Source organism: Eurypyga helias, unplaced genomic scaffold (assembly GCF_000690775.1).
Source record: "Eurypyga helias isolate BGI_N326 unplaced genomic scaffold, ASM69077v1 scaffold20731, whole genome shotgun sequence".
Taxonomy (NCBI): Eukaryota; Metazoa; Chordata; class Aves; order Eurypygiformes; family Eurypygidae; genus Eurypyga; species Eurypyga helias.
This window is the reverse complement of record NW_010233142.1, coordinates 10,286-33,550: the sequence shown is the minus strand read 5'-3', so window position 1 is coordinate 33,550 and position 23,265 is coordinate 10,286. Positions and strand designations below refer to the sequence as shown.

The 23,265-nt window shown below is 51.0% G+C and overlaps 1 protein-coding gene across 1 annotated transcript in view; it reads left to right on the top strand.

The window, feature by feature from the left end:
* Nucleotides 1-6,191: 6,191 nt before the first annotated feature.
* The window catches only part of XPO7 (exportin 7), a gene marked incomplete at its 3' end in the record, with an annotated part of 27,304 nt that continues 10,230 nt past the window's right edge, over nucleotides 6,192-23,265 (top strand). Inside the window, exons 1-13 of the mRNA XM_010161654.1 lie at nucleotides 6,192-6,227; nucleotides 6,859-7,005; nucleotides 8,655-8,748; nucleotides 9,715-9,881; nucleotides 11,935-12,000; nucleotides 15,140-15,244; nucleotides 17,711-17,876; nucleotides 18,432-18,505; nucleotides 18,933-19,052; nucleotides 19,269-19,415; nucleotides 20,197-20,369; nucleotides 21,684-21,877; nucleotides 22,747-22,852. Of these exons, the coding sequence (XP_010159956.1) occupies nucleotides 6,192-6,227; nucleotides 6,859-7,005; nucleotides 8,655-8,748; nucleotides 9,715-9,881; nucleotides 11,935-12,000; nucleotides 15,140-15,244; nucleotides 17,711-17,876; nucleotides 18,432-18,505; nucleotides 18,933-19,052; nucleotides 19,269-19,415; nucleotides 20,197-20,369; nucleotides 21,684-21,877; nucleotides 22,747-22,852 (1,595 nt within the window). The remainder of the gene's footprint in view (nucleotides 6,228-6,858; nucleotides 7,006-8,654; nucleotides 8,749-9,714; nucleotides 9,882-11,934; nucleotides 12,001-15,139; nucleotides 15,245-17,710; nucleotides 17,877-18,431; nucleotides 18,506-18,932; nucleotides 19,053-19,268; nucleotides 19,416-20,196; nucleotides 20,370-21,683; nucleotides 21,878-22,746; nucleotides 22,853-23,265) is intronic.

The window sequence follows — 23,265 nt, the reverse complement described above, 5'->3', positions numbered from 1 at the left end:
CGAAGCTCCTAACGGAGTTATGCCTGGTTATGCACCACTGCACCATTACGTGTGGTGTCCAGAAAAGGTAACAGCTACGCCACTGTTTTTCCAGAGGACTCGTCCTCTTCTAAACCGAAGCTCCTAACAGAGTTACGCCTTCGGCTGAGTAGTGCTGCACGATTACGTGTGGTGTCCAGGGAAGGTAACAGCTACGCCACCGTTTTTCCAGAGGCCTCAGACCTTAGCGGAGCAGTGTGTAATGTCCACTCAATGCTGCGTGGAAAAGGTGCAAACCCAGACCATGGTCAAGGGGAAGTGAACACTTCCAACTGGCAGCACTGGAAGCAGGGAGGGTTTTCCATTTTCACTGCATCTGTTTCTTTCTTAAACAAAATAAACCTGATATATTGTCAAACCTCTTTTTAACTTGTTTCGTGGCTGGGGCCATGCACTGGGATTTTGCCTGGGATTTCGCGAGCCTCTGGAAGTCCTGGTGATGCAGAAACCTAGAGGTTTCTTTTGGAGAGTGGAGCCCTCTATCTGTTCTTGGTGGCCTTCCAGGTGTAATTAGCTTCAGGGCTGTTCTCTGAAAATGTGCCCTGCGTTAGAAGGGCAAATGTCAGTGTTGTCCCTGGTCTCCGAGCAGAGTGCCGCACAAGCAGCCGCCCTCCCCGACCTGGGCCCTGAGAAAATCACACACCAGTACTTATTTACACCCGACTGGAGTATTGAAAAGTCTCTGGATGGTTTCACCACCCACTAAGGGTGTAGCGTTCCTCCTCTTAAACCATTTTTTGGGTTAGAAACTGCCCCCCATACCCCAGGAGGTTACGTGTTTTTGGTACTGAGTTACTGTTTGGGGGCGTTTCGGTGGGGTGTCCCTAAAGCCCTGTGCGATGAAGTGTCGGGGCCGCACCAGCCCTGTTCCGTCTGGGCTCGAAGACCGTGTATCTCAGAGAAGTACGGGAGACTTCTTTGTTGATTCTCCAAGAGACACCTGAAAGTACTACAGCAGTAAATGGCTCTGAGATGTGCCGGGAGGGTGTGGGTGGGTTTGCATTCTCTGCCGTTAGGAGGGGAAGCGGAAACGGACAATTTGTTGTTCAGATCCTCGTAACAAATGAGGAGGATGAGCCACAAGACCTTGATGTTACAGCTCTGAGGACTCCCCAAGTGCATCCTCCCGCTCCTTGGCAGTTAATAATTGCATCGCTCAGCTTAAAAGCTTCATTTGGGTTGAAATACCTGACATTTATCAAGTGACCTGAGTCATTCCCTGAGCCTCAGTCACTTAAAACACCAGCACCTTTCGCTGCGATGCGGCCACGTTTGTTCAACCGCCCTGTTTTGGAGCTCCCTCCCTGTTTTGCTGTAAGGTCAGTAAGGAATTGGGGAAAGGTCCCCATGCCTGCCGCTCGGAAAAGCAGCGGAGATGCTCTGTGCGGCTCCAGGGGCTGATGCCGGGGTGGGAGCGAGCGCGAGGTTTCAGGTGAGGAGTGTGCACGCGCGTTACTTGCTTCAACGCCGTGTGTGCTGGGGCGGTGTGTTTACTGGCAAATACAGAAAACTGTTATTCCTTGGACATGGGATGTTCAAGGGAAAGGAAAAATGGATGATGGTCTCTTCTCACCGCCGTGATGCCGTGTCCTGGAGGCACGTTGGTATTTACTCGTGGAGCCCCTTGTGTGCTCGTGGTGAGCACGGCCATAAACATCTCACGGCCTGTGAAGTCTGACTGGGATTATAACGTTTGGGGGATATTAAAATGGGTGAATGTGCTCAGGACAAAAATAACCGTATTAAACATGTTGCAGGATCTCTGGCTCGGGGAGTCAGTAACCATAAGGCAGCAGGAAGGAATGTCTTGGAAACAACGTGTGCCTGGAGGATTTACAGCAATGCACATCCTTCAGGATGAGAACCACCAGGCAGCAGGGAAGTTGGGCTTGATCTTGTTAAGCCAAGTACTCCGTTTCAGATGTCGGAATGTGTGAGGTTATTGCCTGCTTCCCCTCCCGTCTCGGAGCGATCGGGGCTGGCCGTGAATGCTCCCACTTGCTTTCTGGCTCTGCCATCTTGGGTACACCGAGCACGTTTTCTGAAATGGGAACTGTCAGCGTGGTGAAGTCAAACTCTATTGAACTAAACCTGCCTAGAGCTTATTGCAGCCCTTGGATGGAAAGAGCGTTGCTTAAGCAACCGTGTAACACGGGATCAATTCCCCAGCCATCCCCCGGCAACTCCTTTTAGGTAGCTGTTCCTTTCCGTGTAGTATTTTATCATTTTAAAGATGATCACACGTCGTTTATCTTCACCACGGGGAAAACACTGAAGGGTGACGAGTTTTATTTGCAGCTTGTAGTATAAATGAGATTGATGGGTTGGGGGGTTTCTTCCACGTTTTTGAGCTTCGGGGCCGCGCACGGAGGAAAACTCCTTTCTTCTCAGTATTCAGTATTATTGAAGAACGAAGTGATTGCACGATGCAGTCGTACGAAGCCGATGGATTGGGAATTCCTGCTCAGGAATACGCAGCCCGCAGCGGGGAGAGCTTAGGACCCCCAGACGCTCCGTGGGGATGTTGGGTCTGCAGCTCAGCGCAGCTTGTCGCTGTGGGGGGCGAAGAGGAGTGGAAATTTCGCGCGTCGTTTCTCAAGTTTGGTGCTTTCTGATAAATACACTTTCCTCTGCTGAAAAACGAGACGGTGTTGGGAGTCACTCATAGGGTATTGCATTATCCTATTGTGCTCCCCGCTGTGGGGGGCGAAGAGGAGTGGAAGTTGCACGCGTTGTTTCTCAAATTTGGTGCTTTCTGATGAATACACTTTGCTGAAAAACGAGACGGCACTGCAAGTCGCTCATGGGGTGTTGCATTATCCTCTAGTGCTCCCTGGAATCCTTCCCCTGGTAGGGCTGTTTGGGAAGATGGATCAAAAATAGGATATTGGGAGGTGGTATTTTTTTTCCCAGGGACACAAAAAAAGTTGTCTGAAGCTCGTAGACCGCCTGGTAGGGCTGTTTGGGAAGATGGGTCGAAAATAGGATATTGGGAGGTGGTTTTTTTTTTTCCCAGGGACGCAGAAAAAAGTTGTCTGAGACTCGTAGACCATGTCAGGGCTGGAAGTGGGATTTGGATCAGTGAGGTAGGATGCGGATTGCCATGAAGAGCCATTAGTTGCCAGGCTTTATTGGGAGGGAAAAGCGAAGGCATTGTTTGGGCCTTGGCTTCGGAGGGGAAAAAACGGGTGTGCACGTAGGAAAAAGGATGGTTTGCCGTCTGAAAAACCCAGTGGTAGTTGAGGCTTTTTGGTGCCTGTTGAAGACACGCTCGGAGCCGGGAGACAGGCAGTGTTTTGGGTTGTCGTCGAGCCTTCATAGGGCGAGAGGAGTTAGGGCCTTTGTCACAGCATAAGGTACTTGGGGCGCGCTGGTGGAATATCTGCAACCGCAGACAAATCCTGGGATTTCAGTGCCGGCGTGCGAGAAGCAGATAAGAGCGGTCCGGAAGGGAGCGGTTCGGAAGGCCGGGTGCCGGCACGGGAGGAGGTGTTTGCCGTTTGGGGCTGTCCCCCGTGACTCAGCGGTTCTCAAATGCCACCCCAACCCTGCCCCAGTGCCCGCAGCTCCCCTGAGCCCTCCTCCGCACCTCCTGGGTGGAAAGGACTGGTGTCTTGGATCAGCGGGCTTGTGAATCTCTCTTACCAGGAGGTTTTGGAGCTGTTGGCGCTCAGAGGAGCGACGGACACAACTTTCCTTAGCCGTGGTTGTGCCCACCGTGGTTTTGTTTCCGCCTCCCTGGCCACGTACCTTTCCAGCCCGTGGCGGAGCTCGTGCCTGCGGCGCTGGCAGGACGCCGGCGTCTCCCCGTTGCCAATACTCTGCTGTCTCATGCTTTAGCCCTTATCTAGGGTACACAGAGCTCTCGCCCCGCGTGCTCGTTACGCTAAGCGGTGTTTTTGTACCTTGGTTGAAAGAGTTGCTGCACCCAAGCGAAATAATCCCCACGGCTACCCCCAGTGCCCCTGGCTTGTGGAGCTGGGTGCTGGAGCAAGGCTAGCCTGGTTCTACCCCGTCGGCAGAGGGGAGCTCACCGAGGCGATGCTAAAACGTGCTGAAGACAACATTGCAGCCCTGGAATGTAGTATCAGGGCAGGTCAGCTGCTCGGCCTGTCTGCGCGAGAGATAATCGAGTTAGGGCAGAAGAGAAGGGACGAAATGTCTGGGTGAGACAACCCTAAATTATGCCAAAAGGTGTTCCAGCAGAGAAATGTATTTGTTTTGGTTAAGGCATGTTGCAAATGGATTGTTTTGGGTTTTTTTTCTTAGCTATTTGTACACATTGAATTAAAAAATAAAATGACTATTCACCAACTTGAAATAATGGGGGAAAACTCCCCGGTTTGCACATCAGCTTTCCCCTCTGACTTGCCTGCGTAGGCTTTGGTACCTCCCCTTGTGCCCTGAAATGCTGTCCGTCCTGCGGCTGCCTCTCCGGGGATGCCGTGGGGAAGCCTTCCCGAGGAATGTCAACTTGAGGGATGTCTGGATGGGGACACCCATGCTGTGCGATAAGAGGCGTGCTATTAAAACCGTGTTCAAAACCTGCTGCGGATGCTTGCCTTAATCCAAGGTGAATAAAGTGTATGCTTATTCCTCATTGACTTGCTGGATCCGCACTCCTGGAGAATGTGGACTAGCTTTTCCAAGTGCGTGGGGAGTTTTTTCACAGGAAAACCGTGCTTTAACCACCGCAGGTGCATTAACGGGGTGTTTAGCAGTGACCTTGTGTGCCGTGTCACGCAGGTGGCGACGGGCCGTTGGCTCGGTACCCTTGGCTTTTTGGAGTTGTTTGCTTTGAGTCCTGGAGGTCGTGTGTTTTCCTGCGGCTCCCAGGGAGTGAACAAACTGCTTTCTGCCAGAAGGCTGGCACGGAGCACGCGCTGTGCCCGAACAAGGGTGTTTTGTCACGGGGAGCATCGCACGAGAGGCTATTGCCACCGCGTCCCAGACGACCGTGGGGAAGAGCCCTTTCCCGGAGGTGTGAGGAAAGCTGGTTGTAGGGAACCCCCATGCCCGAGCTTAGCGCAGGGTGGTGTAAAACTCCTTAAAAATAGGTGGTTTTTTAATCCAAACTGCTCTCTCCGGATCGGTGTTCATGGTTCGGCTCTCCAGCTGAGCTGACGGAGCCAGGCTGACCACTTCCCAAGGGCGCATGGGGACTGGATGGCCACGGCAGCTGTTCCAATTGAGGGATGGTCACAGGGATTTTGGAGATGTGGAGGAAATGGCGTTTTGTCCTTGTGCTGAAGATGACACCCAGAAACGGGCACCCTCCTGTATGTAAACTTGGCCAGCTTTGAACAACTGGAAGTGAATCTGTAATGAGACAGGACAGGGCCTTGACAGATGCTCAACCAGAGTTACTGTGGCTTCTCATGATTTATGGTGAATAATAAAAATATTCCTCTTAAATATTTTTGAGGATTTTCTGGTGCAGAGCTTAAATCTTTGCGTTTTGCCTTTCTCAAAACCAAAACTGTATGTCCGGCGCTTGGCAAAGTTCTCCAGTTCCTCTAAAGCAGCGAAGCGAATGAATGTCAGGTTGAGGTTGGTGGTTTAAAAACAAGTAAGAGACCGGAGCTGTGGAATACGGGACGAAGTGAGAGGATTTTTGCGGAGAGTCTGTCTGTGTGTTTCCCCTGACACCCTCTTGCTGATCATCTCGGCAGCAGAGCGTCGCACGCTTCTGTGCACCTCGGGTGCGGCATTGCTGCGCTCGTCTGCGAGAAGCCGTTGGGCAGTGCCGCGGCGCCTGAATCTGTCGGCCGACCCCTTCGGTAACTTGGCTTTGGCACGGTGATCTCGCCTCCGGAAAGAAATGAGGTGGCTGATGCCGCCCGTCTTTTTACAGATGCGCAAAAGTTACGGCGTGCTTGTAGTGATCTATAGGCTGTGGATGCCCCATCCCTGGAAGTGTCCAAGGCCAGGCTGGATGAGGCTTGGAGCAACCTGGTCTGGTGGAAGGTGTCCCTGCCCGTGGCAGGCGGTGGGGCTGGATGATTTTTAAGGTCCCTTCCAACCCAAACCATCCTGTGATTCACCCCTGCAGACCTAAAGCGGTTGAAAACTCCTTATTTAATCTCACAGTAAGAACCTGAGGGGATACTTGCTTCCGTCTGTGAAGCCACTTTTTAACTAGGACACCTAAGATGTCACTGGGGGAAACCATCTGCCTGGATCGCAGTGTACGGCAAATATTTTCCAGTTGTTTGAGGCCACAGAATCTGCCTGGTAGTTGTTTTATTTCCCTTCGAACACGTTCACAGAGACGCCGCTCCAAGACATCCATCCCATTCGTCGTTTGCTCTGCTTTGGGTATTTTTAGCATGCATAGGGTGGAAAATTGAACGTGAGATCCTTCTGGCATCCCGAAGCCTGGTACGGTGTCCTGCAGAGGGGATGTAAACCAGGTTTGTGAGGGATTTGACCGTCTGTGACGTAAAAACTAGATGTGAGGATGTTATTTCACTGCTGAAGCGGGCAGGTTGAGGGTTATTGCTGTTACAGCACAAGGTGTAAGGGGTTTTCCAGGCCTCACTGGCCGCACGGTGCGGTGTGTCCAGGCCGGGCGAGCACTGACCCTGGGAGTGGCTGCCCAAATCGAGGTAAAAAGGTGGGAGTGGGTAGGCAACGGCGTGTTCCTCAGGTGTGAGGGGCAGCTGCGCAATTTCTGTCAGTTAAGTGCATTTAGCTGATGGAAGAACAAACCGAGCTGAGCGTTTTCCAGTATAGATGTGCGTACAACCTGGGTTAAACTGCTGCATAACTAACCTGTAAATCCTCAGGTTCCTAACCACGTGTTTTCCTGCGTTCCAGAGCCTAGCGCAGCTAGAGAACCTGTGCAAGCAGCTCTACGAGACCACGGACACCGCGACACGGCTGCAGGCAGAGAAAGCCTTGGTTGAGTTCACCAACAGCCCGGACTGCCTGAGCAAGTGCCAGCTGCTTCTAGAAAGAGGGAGTGTACGTAGAACAACCTAATTATCCAGCACGTAGCTTGGGATTTGGGTCATTGATAAGGGTAATAGCCCCAAGGTCTGGTATGCAGGGTTGGTACCGCATACCTGGTATGCTCTCCTGTGTCTCCATTTGTGGGCAGCCTGTGCCAAAAAAATCATTGGCTCTGGTGCCTGATTATACTGCTGGAGTGGAAACGATGAGCGCTTGTCAGTTTGGGTGTCTGCGGGCCTTGCTGCATTCCCCGCAGGCTGCCACCCAGGCAGGTCAAGCTTTAGGCTGGAAACGTTGATGGCAGTGGTATTCCATAGGCTGTGGGAACCTCTGCTCTCTGTCAGCTCTGGGGAGAAAACGATGTGTGCACGGAGCTTCCGTGGGGATAAAGCCAGCAGCGTTACTTCTGGAATGTTTCCTTGGAAAATTGCCCTTGCTGTAGTGTTGTCTTAATAATCCAGCAGTTTAGAACGGGGGAAATTAGATCGTGTGCTTTAGAATTAGAGAAAGGATATAAAATACGCCAGCAGTAAATCCTGCCTGACGGCTGCGGCTTGCTGCTTTTCAAGCAGCTGTTTGATTTTTACTATTTTTTCCCCGCAAGTGATGTTTAAAATGGCTTAGCCACGTGATCTTGCGAGATTTGCCTTTTGGCAGAACGTTGATCCAGCTCCCATGTCTCTCCCATCGGAGCCTTGTTTGCAAAAATAGAAAACATTCAACAGCCTGTTGGAAAGAGCAGGTCCTTCAGGAGGCAGTGAAGTGACACTTAACAAGCTTATACAAAGCAAATTATTTCACTTTTTGTTAAATCTGAAGTCTGGGTAATTCAAAACAGACTGATTTGAAGCTCCTCTGGCGGGAACGAGTAGCTGGTCTACCTGAGGACAACTGGTTTTGAAAGGGGAGTGCCTAAAGCCCAGAGTGACACTCTGTGTGCGATCCGTTGCCCCTCTGACCCTTACCTGAGGGCTGGAGAGGGGTGTTGTTCACTCTGGGATCTGACTCTTTATACCTGACTGTCCTGGGGAATGTTGGAATCAATAGACATCCCGCCTCTTGGATACTAAGCTTCCTACACTACTGTATATTGCAGAAATCAGCATGCAAAGTCCTTGTCGTTTCCCTGGCTGTAATTTAGGGAATCAGGTGCAGCCAGAGGTTTTAGGTGGTTGAGTGCCATCGTTTGTCCCTGAATTACAGTTCAGTGGGGTGTGGGCTGTTCTCTGTCACAAATATTAACTGTATGTAGTAATCAAGTGGAGCTGTAAGTGCTTCTCACTGGGCAATAACGTATTCCCCTGGTTTAGAGGGCCAGATGTCGCTTCCAGACGTGGCGTTTAAGGGAAAACCATGCGGTTTGACCGTGTTTTGCAGTTTTACTCCCGCCTTCACTGGCAGTTCCGTTACCTTCCGCTCTTTAAAAGCTTTCCCTTTCTTTCTTAAACACTTTTTCTTCAAGTATTTGGTTTACTTTAGTGTCTGTAAAAACATCCAATAAATGCTATGTGGAGGATTTAGGCTTAACAGTTAAATTAATGCTTTAAACTCAAACTTCCAGAGAGCATTTAGCTTCAAATCCAGCGTTGCGGTCTGATCGTCGGAAGCACGCAGTAAACTTCTGTTTGTGTTTTGGTGTTGGTTTTTTTTTTCCTTTACAGTCATCCTACTCCCAGTTATTGGCAGCTACATGCCTTACAAAACTCGTGTCACGCACAAACAACCCTTTACCGTTGGAACAACGAATAGATATTCGTAAGTACAAGACTTGATTTTTCTGACCAGACTAATGTGGATGTTTGTCGTGTGGGTGGGAGGTTTTCTACAACCTGCCGTGCTTTACAGCCTCGCGTGCCCAAAAGGCAAGGAAGTGTTTCTTTTCCATGGCACCTTGAGGCACTGGGACAGGTTGCCTAGAGAAGCCGTGGATTCCCCATCCCTGGAAGTGTCCAAGGCCAGGCTGGATGAGGCTTGGAGCAACCTGGTCTAGTGGAAGGTGTCCCTGCCCGTGGAAGGGGGTGGCGCTGGGGGGGCTTTAAGTTCCCTTCCCACCCAAACCATCCTGTGATTCTGTGATTAGCTGGCCTTTTTCCAGCTGGAAGGGAATGGCAGCACAGGTTTTGTGAATAAACCAGTTGCATTTGGCAAATTTCTGTTGGAGTGTAAAATATGCGCGGTGCTTGCCTCTTCCAAACATCCTTCCCAAACTGAAAATCCTTTATGGGTCTCTGAAATGCCATTTAGAGTATATCCTAAGGGAACAGGCAGTCTGTAGCAGCGCTCTTCCCTGGAGAACAGCTGATACTGCCTTTCCTCTGAAGGAGTCCGAATGCCACTCAATCTGCTTCCTTTTTCACAAATGACGTGGTAGGTGATCATCCATGAGGAAGGGTCTTGAAATATTTTCAGCTTTTCCTGGCATTTACGTGTGACTTCCGAGGATTGGACTGAATCTGGTCACGCAAAACAAGATGGGCTTGGGAGGAGGAACTCTTACCTGTCTCCAACCACTTTCCAGACCTGTTGCACAACTGCAGTGTCGTTAAACCATGACAGATATGTTAAAGGCACCCATAAAAGCTTAACATTTGTATCTAACCCTCTACCGTGCTGGTTTCTTTTTAAACAGCTTCCAGAAAGATGCTTTTTCCCATCACGTTCCCATCCCGGTTCCATTTGCCATGCTTTTGTCTACAGATCCGCCTCTTCTCTGTGTTTCAGGGAATTATGTGCTCAACTACCTTGCCACTAGGCCAAAGTTGGCGACGTTTGTCACGCAAGCACTAATCCAGTTATATGCCAGGATCACCAAGTTGGGCTGGTTTGACTGTCAGAAGGACGAATATGTCTTCAGGAACGTGATCACAGATGTCACAAGGTTTTTACAGGTCAGATTTGGTGTGAGAGGAGCACACACCTTGTGGGAATCAAAAGTCCATGCCTTCTCAGTTATTGTTTTGCACCTTAATATGCTCCGTCCGGTCTTTCATCTGTGCGTTTGTTGGTTGAACTGTGACTTCCCAAGGCTGAGCAGGTAGGGACGGGTCAGTTGTTCTGCTTTAAAGCTTGATGAGGCAGGGATTTATTTCAGGAAGCTTCCACTGTTGGTGTTCAACGGGAAGACAAGTCTTTTAGTGTTCCAGTTGCACAATTTTTCCTTGGAGCTTACCTCCACCCTGCTGATGAGCGCAGGATGGTAAACGCACGGGCTTGTTGCCCGCGAGGGAAGTACGTGCCGTGCTTGGCTTGCTCCCGTTCCCTGCAGGGGTGATATATCCAGGGAAGTCGTGTTTGATAATTAGTTGTACCAGAGTGGAGCTTAAAGCCAGCCTGCTCCGCAATTATCGGTAACAGTTTTCCTTAGAAGTCCTGACTCGTTTCCGAAACGTACCCGCTGTCACCACGCTGCAGGGCTTTGTTCCCAACCTGAAATGCACTTGTAGGTACAGGTGGCAGTTTATAGCGTAGGTAGAAGGTTGTGGTATTGGCAACAGCTGCCTCCAAACTGAAACTTCCTCCCAGAGCGATCAGTAAATCCCGTAACACTCTGAACAGTGATTTAGTTGCTCTGAAATTTGGCCCTAAATCAGAAGCTGGAGGAAGATAGTAAAAGAGAGAACAACCAGAAATTCTTCCCAGTGTGGAAAAGGAGATGTGATGTGTTCTAGGCTGTCATTCTGGAGAAGGGAGCGTGTGGGCATTCGGAGAACAGGCTAAGTGCTGGTATTTCAGGCATTTACAGATGTTTACAGTGAAGATCTACAAGTGATCAGTAAGTTAAAGATCACGTTCCTGGCTGGGTTGGTAACTACAGCCCAGATCGTTTGCAGGGGCTCTTTGCTGAAATTCCCAGAGCCAGGTTCCTCCCTCTCCTGGCTCGTGGCACGGGGAATGTGTACTCTAACGAAACGGTGTGAATATCTACTCGCTGTGTTGGGTTTGAGGTGGTCTGTTCCCGTTTGCTCAGGTTACCTCTTCTGGCTGCTGGAGTCCACGGGAGGCTGCGCTGGTTTTGTAAAGACGTGGGTTCAGCAAGGTTTAACAGTGGCTTCTGTCTAGATATTATCATGTAAACACTGAGCCTGTCATCAAGAGACGGCCCCGGGGGAGAAGTGGCCGAGGTCCCAAGCCTAAATATGGGTGAATTTCTGTATCGCAGACGAGTTCAGGCTTTGAAGCAGGAGGTGCTAACCAGGGTGGAGCTGGGAAAGGAAATATCATTAGTCACAGAACAGAAACTGGGGCACAGGAACAATGCAGGTTGTTTCCCTTAAACCATTTGATACAGGGATTTCTAGTGAAGAGGTATCTGTAAAAGGCTGATTTCACAACTGGTCTCTTGTTGGCAGCCTCAAGTGCAGCCAGAGGCCGGCCGGGCTGTGAAGAATGCACTCCTTCACCGCAGATAGGCTCTGCTCCGTGGCAGGAGGGCTGTGGGGAGGCTGTGTGGAGAAACCTGCTCAGCTGCTACTCGTGCTGTTCAAGGTCTAGTTTTAAAAGGGAAAAGAACCCCAAAAAAGAGGTTTATTTCCCAGGGTTTTCATCTTTTATACAACATTAGGATGAGTATTAATTTCTGCGTGTTTTACCACAACCTCTCTTAAAATTAAACTGATTTAAACGAAAAATCTTCTTAAGGTTCAGGGCATAAGGCAAAGATGTTGGTTAAACTATTAAATAAAAGCATCCTGTTTTTATTAGCTCCTGTGACCAAACTCTTCAGAACCCTTTGTGTTGTTAACAACCTCGAGTATTTTAAAGGGACACGTGAAATTCTCTGCTTGGTCTTGCTAATGGGCTTCTTTTCCAGCCACAAATACTACAGAGAGTAAGCGTTCCTAGAAGCCACCCGAGCAGAAAGGTCTTTAAATGAGAGTGAAGCTTGATTGAAAACACCCTGGCGCTGCTAACTGCTGTCCCTGTCCCCCTCTCCTTCCTCAGGATAGTGTAGAGCACTGCATCATAGGAGTGACAATCCTGTCCCAACTAACTAATGAAATTAATCAAGTAAGTGCTACAGCCTTCCTCAGTGAAGTAAGTGTCCAATTTTCTCATTCATATTGTTGTGTCCTACCGTGTGTCTGTGCTTTGTTTGGGTTTTTTTTTTTTGGGTGGTGCGTGGGGGTGTTTGCGTGGCGGGTGGGGTTTGTGTGTTGGTTTTTCTTTTCCTTTGTTGTTTTTACGCAGTCACATGCTTTTGTGGTAAGATGCTAAAACCTCCCGTCCCGAGGAATTGTTTTGTTTTGCTGGCATCTTCCATCCTCTCTCATATTTTGATGTAATCCTCTGAGATGAAAGAGGGAAGAGCAGTGGTGAGCAGGTAGCCAAGCCCGCCTAGCGAGGGCTAGGACATCCCTAGCACCTTCCGTTGTCGGTCCCTGTGCGTTGTTTCCGCTCACACCACTCTTCTTCCAAGAAGTGAACGGCGTATACCCTTCCCCCTATCCACCAGGGAGATGAAACAAAGAGGATTTACCAAATCGTGTGGATTTTTAAAGCACCCTGTTCATTCAGCACTACGTTTTGTCGCGTTCCCAGCAGGTAGTTCTCAGATTCTGACGGTTTAGGTTGGGGCTGAGTCCCTTACGCAGCCCCGGCCGCGGGTGACTGGCAGAAAGAACACCGGGCACGCCGAGTCCGTGATGCTCTGGCGTGGCCCCCAGTTGTGCCGGCATCACAGAGGCCAGAAGTCTGTCCAGGTCGGTGAGCTCGGGGGTTTCTGGAGCCTTCCAGTGTTGCGCTGCCTCTGGGTATTTATGTTGAAAGCCGGAACTAGCAGCTTTACTCGGTGCTATCGAGGCTTACGTCGCTTTCCTAACGGGGCAGGCAGGCTTTGGTGTCGCACCACTGGTGGCTACCACTGTCCTAAGGCAGCCAGGGTTGCCGTGTGTATAAACATCTGATTTTGCTAAGAGGACCAGGTGTAACTAAGGTTTTTATTTTAACACCTTACTGAGGAGCCTAACCTTTCATTTCTGCTGCTGTATTGACTGATCCAGGCATTGGAACGCAGAGGTACTTCAGTGGGATTTGAAGGATGATTAGGAATCGTTTCGGAGCTGGAAACGGAGGAGGTTTAGTCCTGGCCAGGGCAAAACCACTAATTTATTCTGCTGGACTTGAGGTTCGGCACCTCTCAACTTCCCAGGCCCTGCACTGGAATTTGAATGGCTTCTGCATTCCCAGATTCACTTTGTTCTTCAAACCTGGCCTGATCAGTAAATCCTACCCCATAGCTCCTCACTCGCAGGCTGTGGCTCGCGACTGTTTGGATTTCCCTGCCCTGCCTTTTGTACAGTCCTTGCTCCATCGCTGCACAAGGGCCCGTCCTTCCCGTCCTTGCATCCAGGATGGAAGCAAGTCTGTTTACCTCGATCGATTAGTCCGTGTCTCTCAGCATCTTTGCTCAGGGTCGGGCTTCTGCTTGCAGGAGGGTGGTCAGCACACAAACTGTCACCTGTCCCACTTCCAGAAACCCCACGGGTCGATAGTAAAATAAGCACCGAAGTTAAAGATTCTGATCAAAAATCTCTTCCCCAATACCTGGGATCCGAAGCCTGCCAGAGTTTCCTACTCGTTCCTGCCTTGTGCCAGCAATTGCACGGGGCTGGGCTCAGTGACTCATCTTGGAAAAGCCTAAAGCTGCCAGTACTTGCTAAATACTAAACCTGCCAACGTGCCCGCTCGTCAGCCTGGGGTCACCTACGTGTACGTAGCAAAAAAAACCCACCCAAACCCCCCCCCTCCGTGAGGCTTCTCTTTGGGCTCTTTTTGATAATATTTAAACTTGCAACCACGCTGCATAAGAGCCGAGTTTTCCAGAGCTCTGTTTACTAAAGCTTTTGTTCCAAAGGCTCGCAGCACAACTGAAGTAAAGCGCTAGTAACTGTTTGCAAGGCTCAGTTTTCATCCTCTCAGTGCTGCACGGGCTCGCCCGGAGGTGTGGGGTGTCCACTGAACTGTGGGAGTTCGCCGAATGAAGCCACATGACTTCCCAGTGAAGAAGAAAAGACAGGAAATGCCCGTTTGCCGCCAGCCCAGGAATACGTGAGAGCTGGAATAACCACGGAGAGAGGAAATAATGCTCCTTTTCTTAAATCTGAGCGGCGCGAGCTGAGGGAACGCTCGCTCAGGTGCTGGAGCACCTGACGAACGCCCGTCGGGTTCTGATGGGGGGATGCAGGGCTTCTCGCCTCTAGCCTAGGAGGGAATCGGATTTGCCTCCTCCGCGGGGCCGTTGCGGAGGTCGGTCCGTTCGGGCCAGGCCGGCAGCGGTGGGAGCCGTACCGATTCCCGCAGTACGGAGCGAGATGGAGAGCAGCGTGAAGAAAAGGAGGATTCGAGTTGCGGTGCCTGCGGTGAGGTCCCATCCCAGGCGCACTCTGATAACCGCTGCCCCTCCAGTAACTTATCCCGGGGTAGTGGAATTTGGCCGGTGTGTGTTCGGATGGCCGAGACGGGAAGTATCGGCGTCGCTTTTTCCCTCGCCCTAGAAACCACTCTACAAGTGACTTCACCCGCGCTCGCCCGTGCGTTGGCTGAGCAATTGGACACCTTGCTATGCAGTATAAAGCAACGTGTGTGCATTTCCCTCTTGGATCCTGCCAGCTTTTCACTCGGATACCACAGGAGCTCCAGAACTGGAGTTGACGATAGACACGGCGAAGTCCGAACGGCTCTGACTGGTTAACTCTCCTTCCAGCTCTTGTCTGTGCAGGTTCAGGAGGGGAATTACAGTCGCTGGTAGTTGATGTGGCTCTGCCCAGCCATCAGGTAGGAGTTAACCCTTAGGAGTTCGGAGCAGTTTAGGAAGCAGCGTTCACGGGTCTGAAATGACCGAAGCGCTGCTGAAAACACTCCCGTCGATGCTGCTTTGGAAGAGATTGGAATGAACAAACCCAGTCCTGCTTTCCGGCAGGGGCGCTGCAGGTGTTGTAGGGGGAGCGTCCTGTCATCGGCCAGCACTAGGACTTTATCCATGGAAGAACCTCCGTGGTCCAGCGGCAGCTGGGTTAGCCAGGCGTGAGGCATCGCTCTGGGGAGGGCGACGCTGACGTCCCAGCACCTCACAGGGTTCCTGCGGGTTCTGCTGGTCTTGTGCCACCTCTGCCCGTCGGTTCTAAGCACTGGTTTTCTCTCTGCCCAGGCGGACACCACTCACCCACTGACCAAGCACAGGAAAATAGCCTCTTCCTTCCGAGATTCATCCTTGTTTGATATTTTCACGCTGTCATGCAATTTACTGAAACAGGTAAGGAGACTGGTTTGTCATCTCTCTTGGGGGCTGGACGTTGGGGCGACAGGCTTGGGGCTGGGGTTCCCTCCGGTGTAACTCTGCTGGAACGAGCGCTCGTGCTCTGAAAGCTGTAGTCTGGGCTTGTTTTTCAGGAAAGCTTTGACTTAGGTTTGTATTAAGGGAAAAAAAAAAAAGCCCCCCCATGTCAGAAATACAGAAATATAACACTTTTCAGCAATCTTGATTGAATGTGCATGCCTGGACCGCAAGGCTTGGGTTAATCCCTGCCTTAAAGCGTCAGGAAAGAGATGAGCTGTGAGTTTTAAATATCTTTGGTTCACAGCGCTGGCAAGGGTTTTCCTGTAAAGCACATCCTTGTCTCTTTTTTTTTTTAACCTCAGTTTAAAACCCCCACGATGGGAGAAAAAATGCTAGGGAAGGTATGTTTAGTAGATTGAGACTACGGATTGCCCTTGATCTTATAACCCATGGTAAATATTAGACTGTCTTGTGTTCCCCGGGTTTGTATTTTGCGCTAATTATCACACATAAGTTAATTTGCTTTAAAACAACTTAGCCATGGGCCAGAGCAACAATGCTCTGCTAGTAGGGTCGGGTTTTCCCCCACAAGTTTCTTTCAGCTGAAGTAGCACACACGTGTTTTATAAGCAAGTAGAAAATTCTTGATGCCGCATCAGGTTTCTTTTCTAAAACCTAATCTGGAGTTCTAACAAGGGTGAAAAGGAAATTTCATTTTAAAGGTGTTTCAGAATGAGCAGCTCTGGTGGTGTCGGTAATAAAGGTGGGTACATGGGTGTAACTTGATCTTTTTTTTGTTGTCCCCTTCCTGGTTTCTAAAGGAAGCGAGGTTTGTACAATTAGCTGTTCATCCTTTCCCGTGCACCCATCATCGAATCATGGAATGGTTTGGGTTGGAAGGGACCTTAAAGATCATCTAGTTCCAACCCCCCTGCCATGGGCAGGGGCACATTCCATAGACCAGGTTGCTCCAAGCCTCATCCAGCCTGGCCTTGGACCCTCCCAGGGATGGGGCATCCACAGCTTCTCTGGGCAACCTGTCCCAGTGCCTCCCCACCCTCTGCGGGAAGAATTTCTTCCTGATATCCAATCTAAACCTCCCCACTTTCAATTTAAACCCATTACGCCTTGTCCTGTCACTACAGGCCCTTGTAAAAAGAGCCAGCTCTGGTAAACTTGAATGCCCTGGCTTGTTTGGTGCGTTTGCTGCTCAATTAGAGATCTCGAAAATAATAGGATTCCTCTGATTCTGAGAAAAGCAGCTCCCACGCAGGTGCAGGCAGGACAGGGTCCTTACAGCCGCCCAGACTTGGAGAAAATTCCACAAGTGCTTGTACTCGGCCTGGAGTCGGAGCCCAGGCCTTGTTGACCGCAGACCCGCGCTCCTGCTGCTGTCTGGTCCGGGTAGCTCTGGCTGAGCTGTTGCCCACGCTGCTGTCAATGCACGGCCCTGGGGACGTAGAAAGACCTCGCAGGAGGAAGCCTCTAGTTTTCCACCCCAACTCTGAATAATCCTGCTTTCGTTCCTTGGGATGCTGGGCTTTAAGGCAGGTTGGAGGGTTTTCTCTTGCCTCCTGCAGCATCCTTGTCTTCCGGCGATTAACCACCTGCTACCCACATCGGGTCTTTTTTCAGGCTTCTGGCTAGAAAGCAGAAGTTCCTTTTGAGTGGGAGAGGGTTGGGCTGCCAGAACCATCACGTCTGTCCCCACATCCGTAAAACAGGATGCATTTGGGCACCCCCAGAGGAGCGAGTCTGTGATACTGTGGAGAGAGCGCGAGGAAGGCATTCCAGCGGCCATGGGCGCTCCTGGCAGCGCCGGCCCAGCACAGTGTGTTGTTTGCAGCGGGTTTGATGCTGAGCAATAATGGAAGGGATGGGCAGGCCGACCTGTCCCTGGAGCACAGACCTGAGGGCAGCACTGAAACCGCAGTGAAGCGTTTTGTGCCCGTCCAGCTCTTCATGCTGCTTGAGCGTATCCATGTTTTCTCTGCCTACAGCAGTGCTGTCATCGGAGCAGGGCCTGTGCAGGTCACCTGCACCGCAAAAACGAACGTGCCCGTTTCCACGTGAGGGCGAGGTGGAGCAACAGGATTCCCTGTGGCCCGGTGCTTGCCAGGCACAAAATATTCTTGTGTTTAACCTTAATAAGAACCACCTTATCTCCGGGATCTCGCGGTGTGATTACAAGCTGGCGAGCCCGGCTGCTCTTCCGTGCGGCACCAGCTGAGCGAAAAGGAAGCGCTGCCTGTTTATCCGTGTAAAGACTCAGCGTGTCCATCCCGCGCTGCCTGTAAAACCATGGGATAGCTGGGCTTGGTGCTTGTGGCGTGATCCTTACGATCGTCGCGTCCTCTCTAAGGTTGAATTACCGCCGCAGCTCCGCCGTCGCCTTGATTTGGTTTTTGCTTTGGGCTCTGTTCAATCCGCCGTGTTTTATAGGCGTCTGGGAAGAACCTGAACCTGAACGATGAAAGCCAGCACGGTCTGCTCATGCAGCTCCTCAAGCTCACGCATAACTGCCTGAACTTCGATTTCATCGGCACGTCAACAGACGAGTCCTCAGATGATCTTTGCACTGTGCAGATCCCAACCAGCTGGAGATCAGGTAATCTTGCTGGAGGAGGGGAATCAGCTGAAAGCAGAGAGGGTCTTGGCAAGCCACCCCTGTACGTAGCAAATCAACCTTGGCATGCAGGGCCGGCTGTAAAATCCAGCCTCTCCTTAGCGTGATGGCAGGTGCTTTGGGTCTGGGTTGGCTGTCTTGAGCTAGAAAAACACCTCGCTACCCTTCCAGTCTTACCTGCCAATTCCAGAAATGGTAAACTGGGGTCTTTTTAATGCAAATAACTACCTCAGTGCCTGCTCTCAGCATCCTTCCGTTCTCACCCGCCACTTTGCAGGCAGTTTCACAGGTATTTTTCTGGAATTTTAAAATTTAAATAAAATATTCTCCTGTCATCTCACCTTAGTACCAAGTACCACTGGGTTTACTTTATTTCTAGGAAGGGCAGTGGTGTAAAAATGTAAAATCCTTTGGAAATGTTCTTACTGTGTGGTACTTGATGTGCCAAGTACACGTGCCACTGTTAAGAATTAAGCATAAACCCGTGGAAAGCAGTAAATGGAGGTGTTCTCAGTAATGTGCTCTGTTCTGTTTCAGCATTCTTGGATTCTTCGACCCTTCAGTTGTTTTTTGATCTTTATCATTCCATCCCTCCTTCGTTTTCTCCTTTGGTAAGTTCAGTGTTTATTTTCTTTACACTCTACTACCTGAAAGTGTGCATAGGAGTCATCCGGGAGACTTTCCTTCGGTTGAAATGCCACAGGCTGACGTCAGGCCGCTGCCTCTACCTTGATGGCACTGCCTTGTGCTGTGCCTACGCAGGGGGTGCTGCGCCAGTGCTGCTGCTGGTCGTTGTGAGGCATCTGCAGGTTTGGGTTTGACCTAAGGGCAGCCAGTTTGCCGTAAATGCAGCCTATTTCTTCCGCCTTACTTAGCTTGGAGTCTGCCTGCTCCCTCTTTTCAGCCAGGCCAAGGGCACGGTCCTTGGGTCGGGGCAGTCCCAACACAAGGATAGGCTGGGTGGAGAATGGATTGGGAAGAGCCAACAGGGTTTTATTGTTCTGATCCCCCTCTATGTATCCTCTTTGCCCCTTTCAGGTTTTATCCTGCTTGGTGCAGATAGCCTCAGTACGCAGATCCCTCTTCAACAACGCGGAACGGGCAAAGTTTTTGTCTCATCTCGTCGATGGAGTTAAGCGAATACTGGAAAACCCACAGGTCAGTATTTCAGCTGAGCTCGGTGGCTCTGCTGTCCTCTGCCTCCAACTTCCTCACCAAATATAATTCCCAATGAACACATCCCACCGTGGGACGGGGTGGGGAGGGCGCAGCACCTCGCTGCTCACCCCCTTTCCGCCCTCTGCGCCTCCTGGAACTGACTGCCCTGCGTGGCGAAATAACGCACTGTTCCCCCTTCTCTTGTTCTGCTCTCAGAGTTTGTCAGACCCAAATAACTACCATGAGTTCTGCCGATTGCTGGCCCGGTTGAAAAGCAATTACCAATTGGGAGAACTGGTGAAGGTGGAGAACTACCCCGAGGTCATCCGACTCATCGCCAACTTCACCGTGACCAGCCTGCAGGTACAGAAGGGTTTTACTTACCCTCATTTACGCCCCTTGTCTTCTCTTGGAACAGAATTATAACCCTCTTGCCTGTTCTTTTGCCCCTTAATTCGCTCTGCGTTACATTTACCCCGAAACACTGTGAGAGAGTCCTGCGGGGTAGCGTTGATTGTTCTCCGAGCTCATATTAAATGCAAGAGGAGCAGTTTGGGGGGGAGACAGGGTTGATATGCCTCCAGAGCCTTTCAGTGTCCTAGCGGGGGGGGGAAAAAACCCCAAAACTTGTTAAATAAGTCTTATTTTTAGAATTACGTATCGCTTCACTGTCAGAACGCAGCTGCAGGGATTGCTAGTAATACGAATATCATCCCATATTCCCCTTGCTGATGTACAGCTTGGATCCAACCCCCCACACACACACAGAGAATATGGTTTAAAAAAAAATCATATATTGCTTACAGAATGCCTTTGTTTGTTAAATTATCTGGAAAGCAGCTTTAAATGGCATATTCTGTCTGGGGAGCCGTCGCAGTATGCAACAGCGTGAGCCGGGGTGGTAGTTTGGGAGCAAAGGCGTTGGCTCAGCTCCGCAGCGTAGGGTTGTCTTCGCTGCGTGCTGGTAGCGCCCACTGAACCGGGGGGTGAGCCGAAACGCTCTGTTAAAACCAGCAACCAGACCATTAAAGCCTTGAGCTGATGCCCTGTCTTAGTGCCCCGTGAGTCAGCGTAACATGGGTAAAATAGTCAAGGCCGTAACTCACTGGTTTCCTTTGCTTCCCTTCATCCCGGCTCCTGGTAGCACTGGGAGTTTGCGCCGAACAGCGTGCACTATCTCCTCAGCTTGTGGCAGCGCCTGGCTGCGTCGGTGCCCTACGTGAAAGCCACCGAGCCGCACATGCTCGAAACCTACACGCCAGAGGTCACGAAAGCTTACATCACCTCCAGGCTGGAATCCGTGCACATCATCCTGAGGTAGGAGAAGCAGAGAGGGGGCAGCGCTTCTGCTGGTCGGCACCCGCCAGCGCAGACAGCTCTGCGGCAGTTCTCTTCCCGGTTTCCTTTTAAACGTGGGCAGGGCTGCAGGAAGGTTTGAGAGTCACAGAATGATGGAACGGTTTGGGTTGGAAGGGACGTTAAAGATCATCTAGTTCCAACCCCCCTGCCATGGGCAGGGACAATTTTTTTCTCATCCAGCCTGGCCTTGGACACTCCCAGGGATGGGGCATCCACAACTTCTCTGGGCAACCTGTCCCAGTGCCTCACCACCCTCTGCGGGAAGAATTCCTTCCTGATGTCCCATCTCAATCTCCCTCTTCCAGTTTAAACCCGTCACCCCTTGTCCTGTCACTCCCTGCCCTTGGGAAAAGCCCCCCCCCAGCTTTCTTGTAGCCCCCCCAGGCACTGGAAGGGACTCTGAGGTCTCCCCAGATCCTTCTCTTGATCCCAGACGGCTGAGATTGATCTGCCTGGTCTCTGACATGTTAGGGGTGGAATTTGTCTTCCCTGGCGTCACACATCTGCAGCATCCCGTTTACCCTCTGCGTTGCCATGCTGGCAGAGAGGAATAAGTAACCAAAGTGTGATTCAGTTAATTTTTAGCTCTGCTGTAGGATGGCACAAATCGTCCCTAAAAGTATCTCTTGCTGTTGTGGTGTTCTTCCATTGAGTGCAGGGACAGCCTGTAGGACTCTGTCGCGGTGCCTGGATTTGCGTGGGATGAATTCCACCTTGTGTGTGTTTGTGTTTGATGAAAACACGGTCAAGTATAGAAAAATAATCGGTGAATTATTCTCAGCCTTTTTAAGGAAGACTGATGAGCTCGGCCCTTTTTGGGTATCCAGCAGTGCCGGGGAAGAACAGCAGCTTTAGCTGGTTCTGGGGTTCGCAATAAACTGAGTGTTGAGATCAGTTTAGAGGAAAAGAGAACCAAAACGTTGACAAGATGGAGAGCTTTGTTGCACAAAGACAAGCAGACAGAGACCTTGTTCCTGGCACTGCACATTCTGTTCAAAAACCTGGATAAATGTTAAAGACGTAAGAGGAGCTTACTCATCCCAGGACCTGACCCGCTCCCATTCCTCTGATTTACGGCCGCAGTAACAATGGGATGATTACGTCGGTGTGTGTCTCTTCATCCTGACAAGCAGGAGAGGCAGAGACTCCAGCCATTGGAATTGCTAGGTGCCTGGAAAAACAGCCTCTTTCTGCTAGAAATGAGCTTATGTTATGGGTTAGGGCCATCTCTGCTTTTTAAACCCTTTTCTAATCCGCTTTCTTGCCACGTAGGGATGGTCTGGAGGATCCCCTGGATGACACTGGCCTTGTGCAACAGCAGCTGGATCAGCTGTCCACCATCGGCCGGTGCGAGTACGAGAAGACCTGCGCTCTGCTTGTGCAGCTCTTCGACCAGTCGGCCCAGTCCTACCAGGAGCTGCTGCAGAGCGCCACCGCCAGCCCCATGGACGTTGCTGTGCAGGAAGGTGAGCGTGGCTGGAGAACCGTAGGTTGCCTCTTCTCAAAAGGACCGTTTCAGAAGCTTTGCCTTCCCGGTGAAATCCCTAAATGGGAAGGCACATCTCCCAAACATTCCCCTGGAGAGGTGCCCATACGGTGTAGGATATTTTTGGCTGTGGACAGACACACCCAGTGCACACGGCGGTGCTGGCTGAAGATACTGCTGTCCTACAGCTGCCTTTTTTGGGGAAATTTACTGCATCTCCTTGCCCAGAGACAAGTACGAGGGTGTTCCCCCACCCACAGGTGGTCAGCACTGCCTGCCCCATCCCTCTCCTGTCTGGGGCAGGGTGTGGGGCGCTTATTTGAACCTCCCCACTGTGGCAGCAACCTCTAACTGGTGGTTGGCAATGAGTAACTGGGAGTGGGAGGATTTGGGTGCGTCAGCACGGGGATGGGACCTGTTCCTCTTCCTTCTGGAACAGCCTTGTCTGCTCTAACACAGTATTTTGGGTTTATTTCTAGGAGGGGGGTGGGAGGGGGCAAAACTTGCTGTGATGTTGACTTCTTCACCAGCCACACGTACTTTGAAAGAGTAAGCGCTGCCTGCTGCTTTTAATACACAGAATATGGTTTTACAAGTGGGTTTCTGCAGTGGAATAGCTTTAAATAATGAAAATCCACCAGGCAGACGGGGCGTTCTCGTTTCTTTTCTGCTAAAGTCGTGCCTGTTCTCCACCGAGTGGAAAACAGAGTAATATTGGCACGAGTGGGCCCTAAAGCAGAAAGGTACTCCCTGCGAATCCCATCTTTTCCAAAAGAAAACGCGGATCGCCTCAGCTCCTGCCGTGCAACGTGTGACCTGCTTGGTTCTGATGTCCTCTGTTGGTTTCAGGGCGCCTGACCTGGCTCGTCTATATTATCGGGGCGGTGATCGGTGGTAGGGTCTCGTTCGCCAGCACGGATGAGCAGGACGCGATGGATGGCGAGTTGGTTTGTCGGTAGGGACGCTGACTTCTTTTCTAGCTGCGCTGCTCTGGAAGGCCACAAAAGAATCGCTGTGCGCGCAGCCGCCGCTGTGATCTTCCTCTCTTTTCGCTGTGAAGGACAGGGTGGGATTGGCCGTCCTGAAAGAAGAGGAAGAAATTCTTCCCGGAGAGGTTGGGGAGCACGGGGACAGGTTGCCCAGAGAAGCTGTGGATGCCCCATCCCTGGGAGTGTCCAAGGCCAGGCTGGATGAGGCTTGGAGCAACCTGGTCTAGTGGAAGGTGTCCCTGCCCATGGCAGAGGGTGGGACTGGATGATCTTTAAGGTCCCTTCCAACCCAAACCATTCCGTGATTCTATGAACAGTTTGGTGGCACAGGGTAGAGCCAGCCAGCAAATTCCTACTACGTTTGGCTAAATCTGGGTTG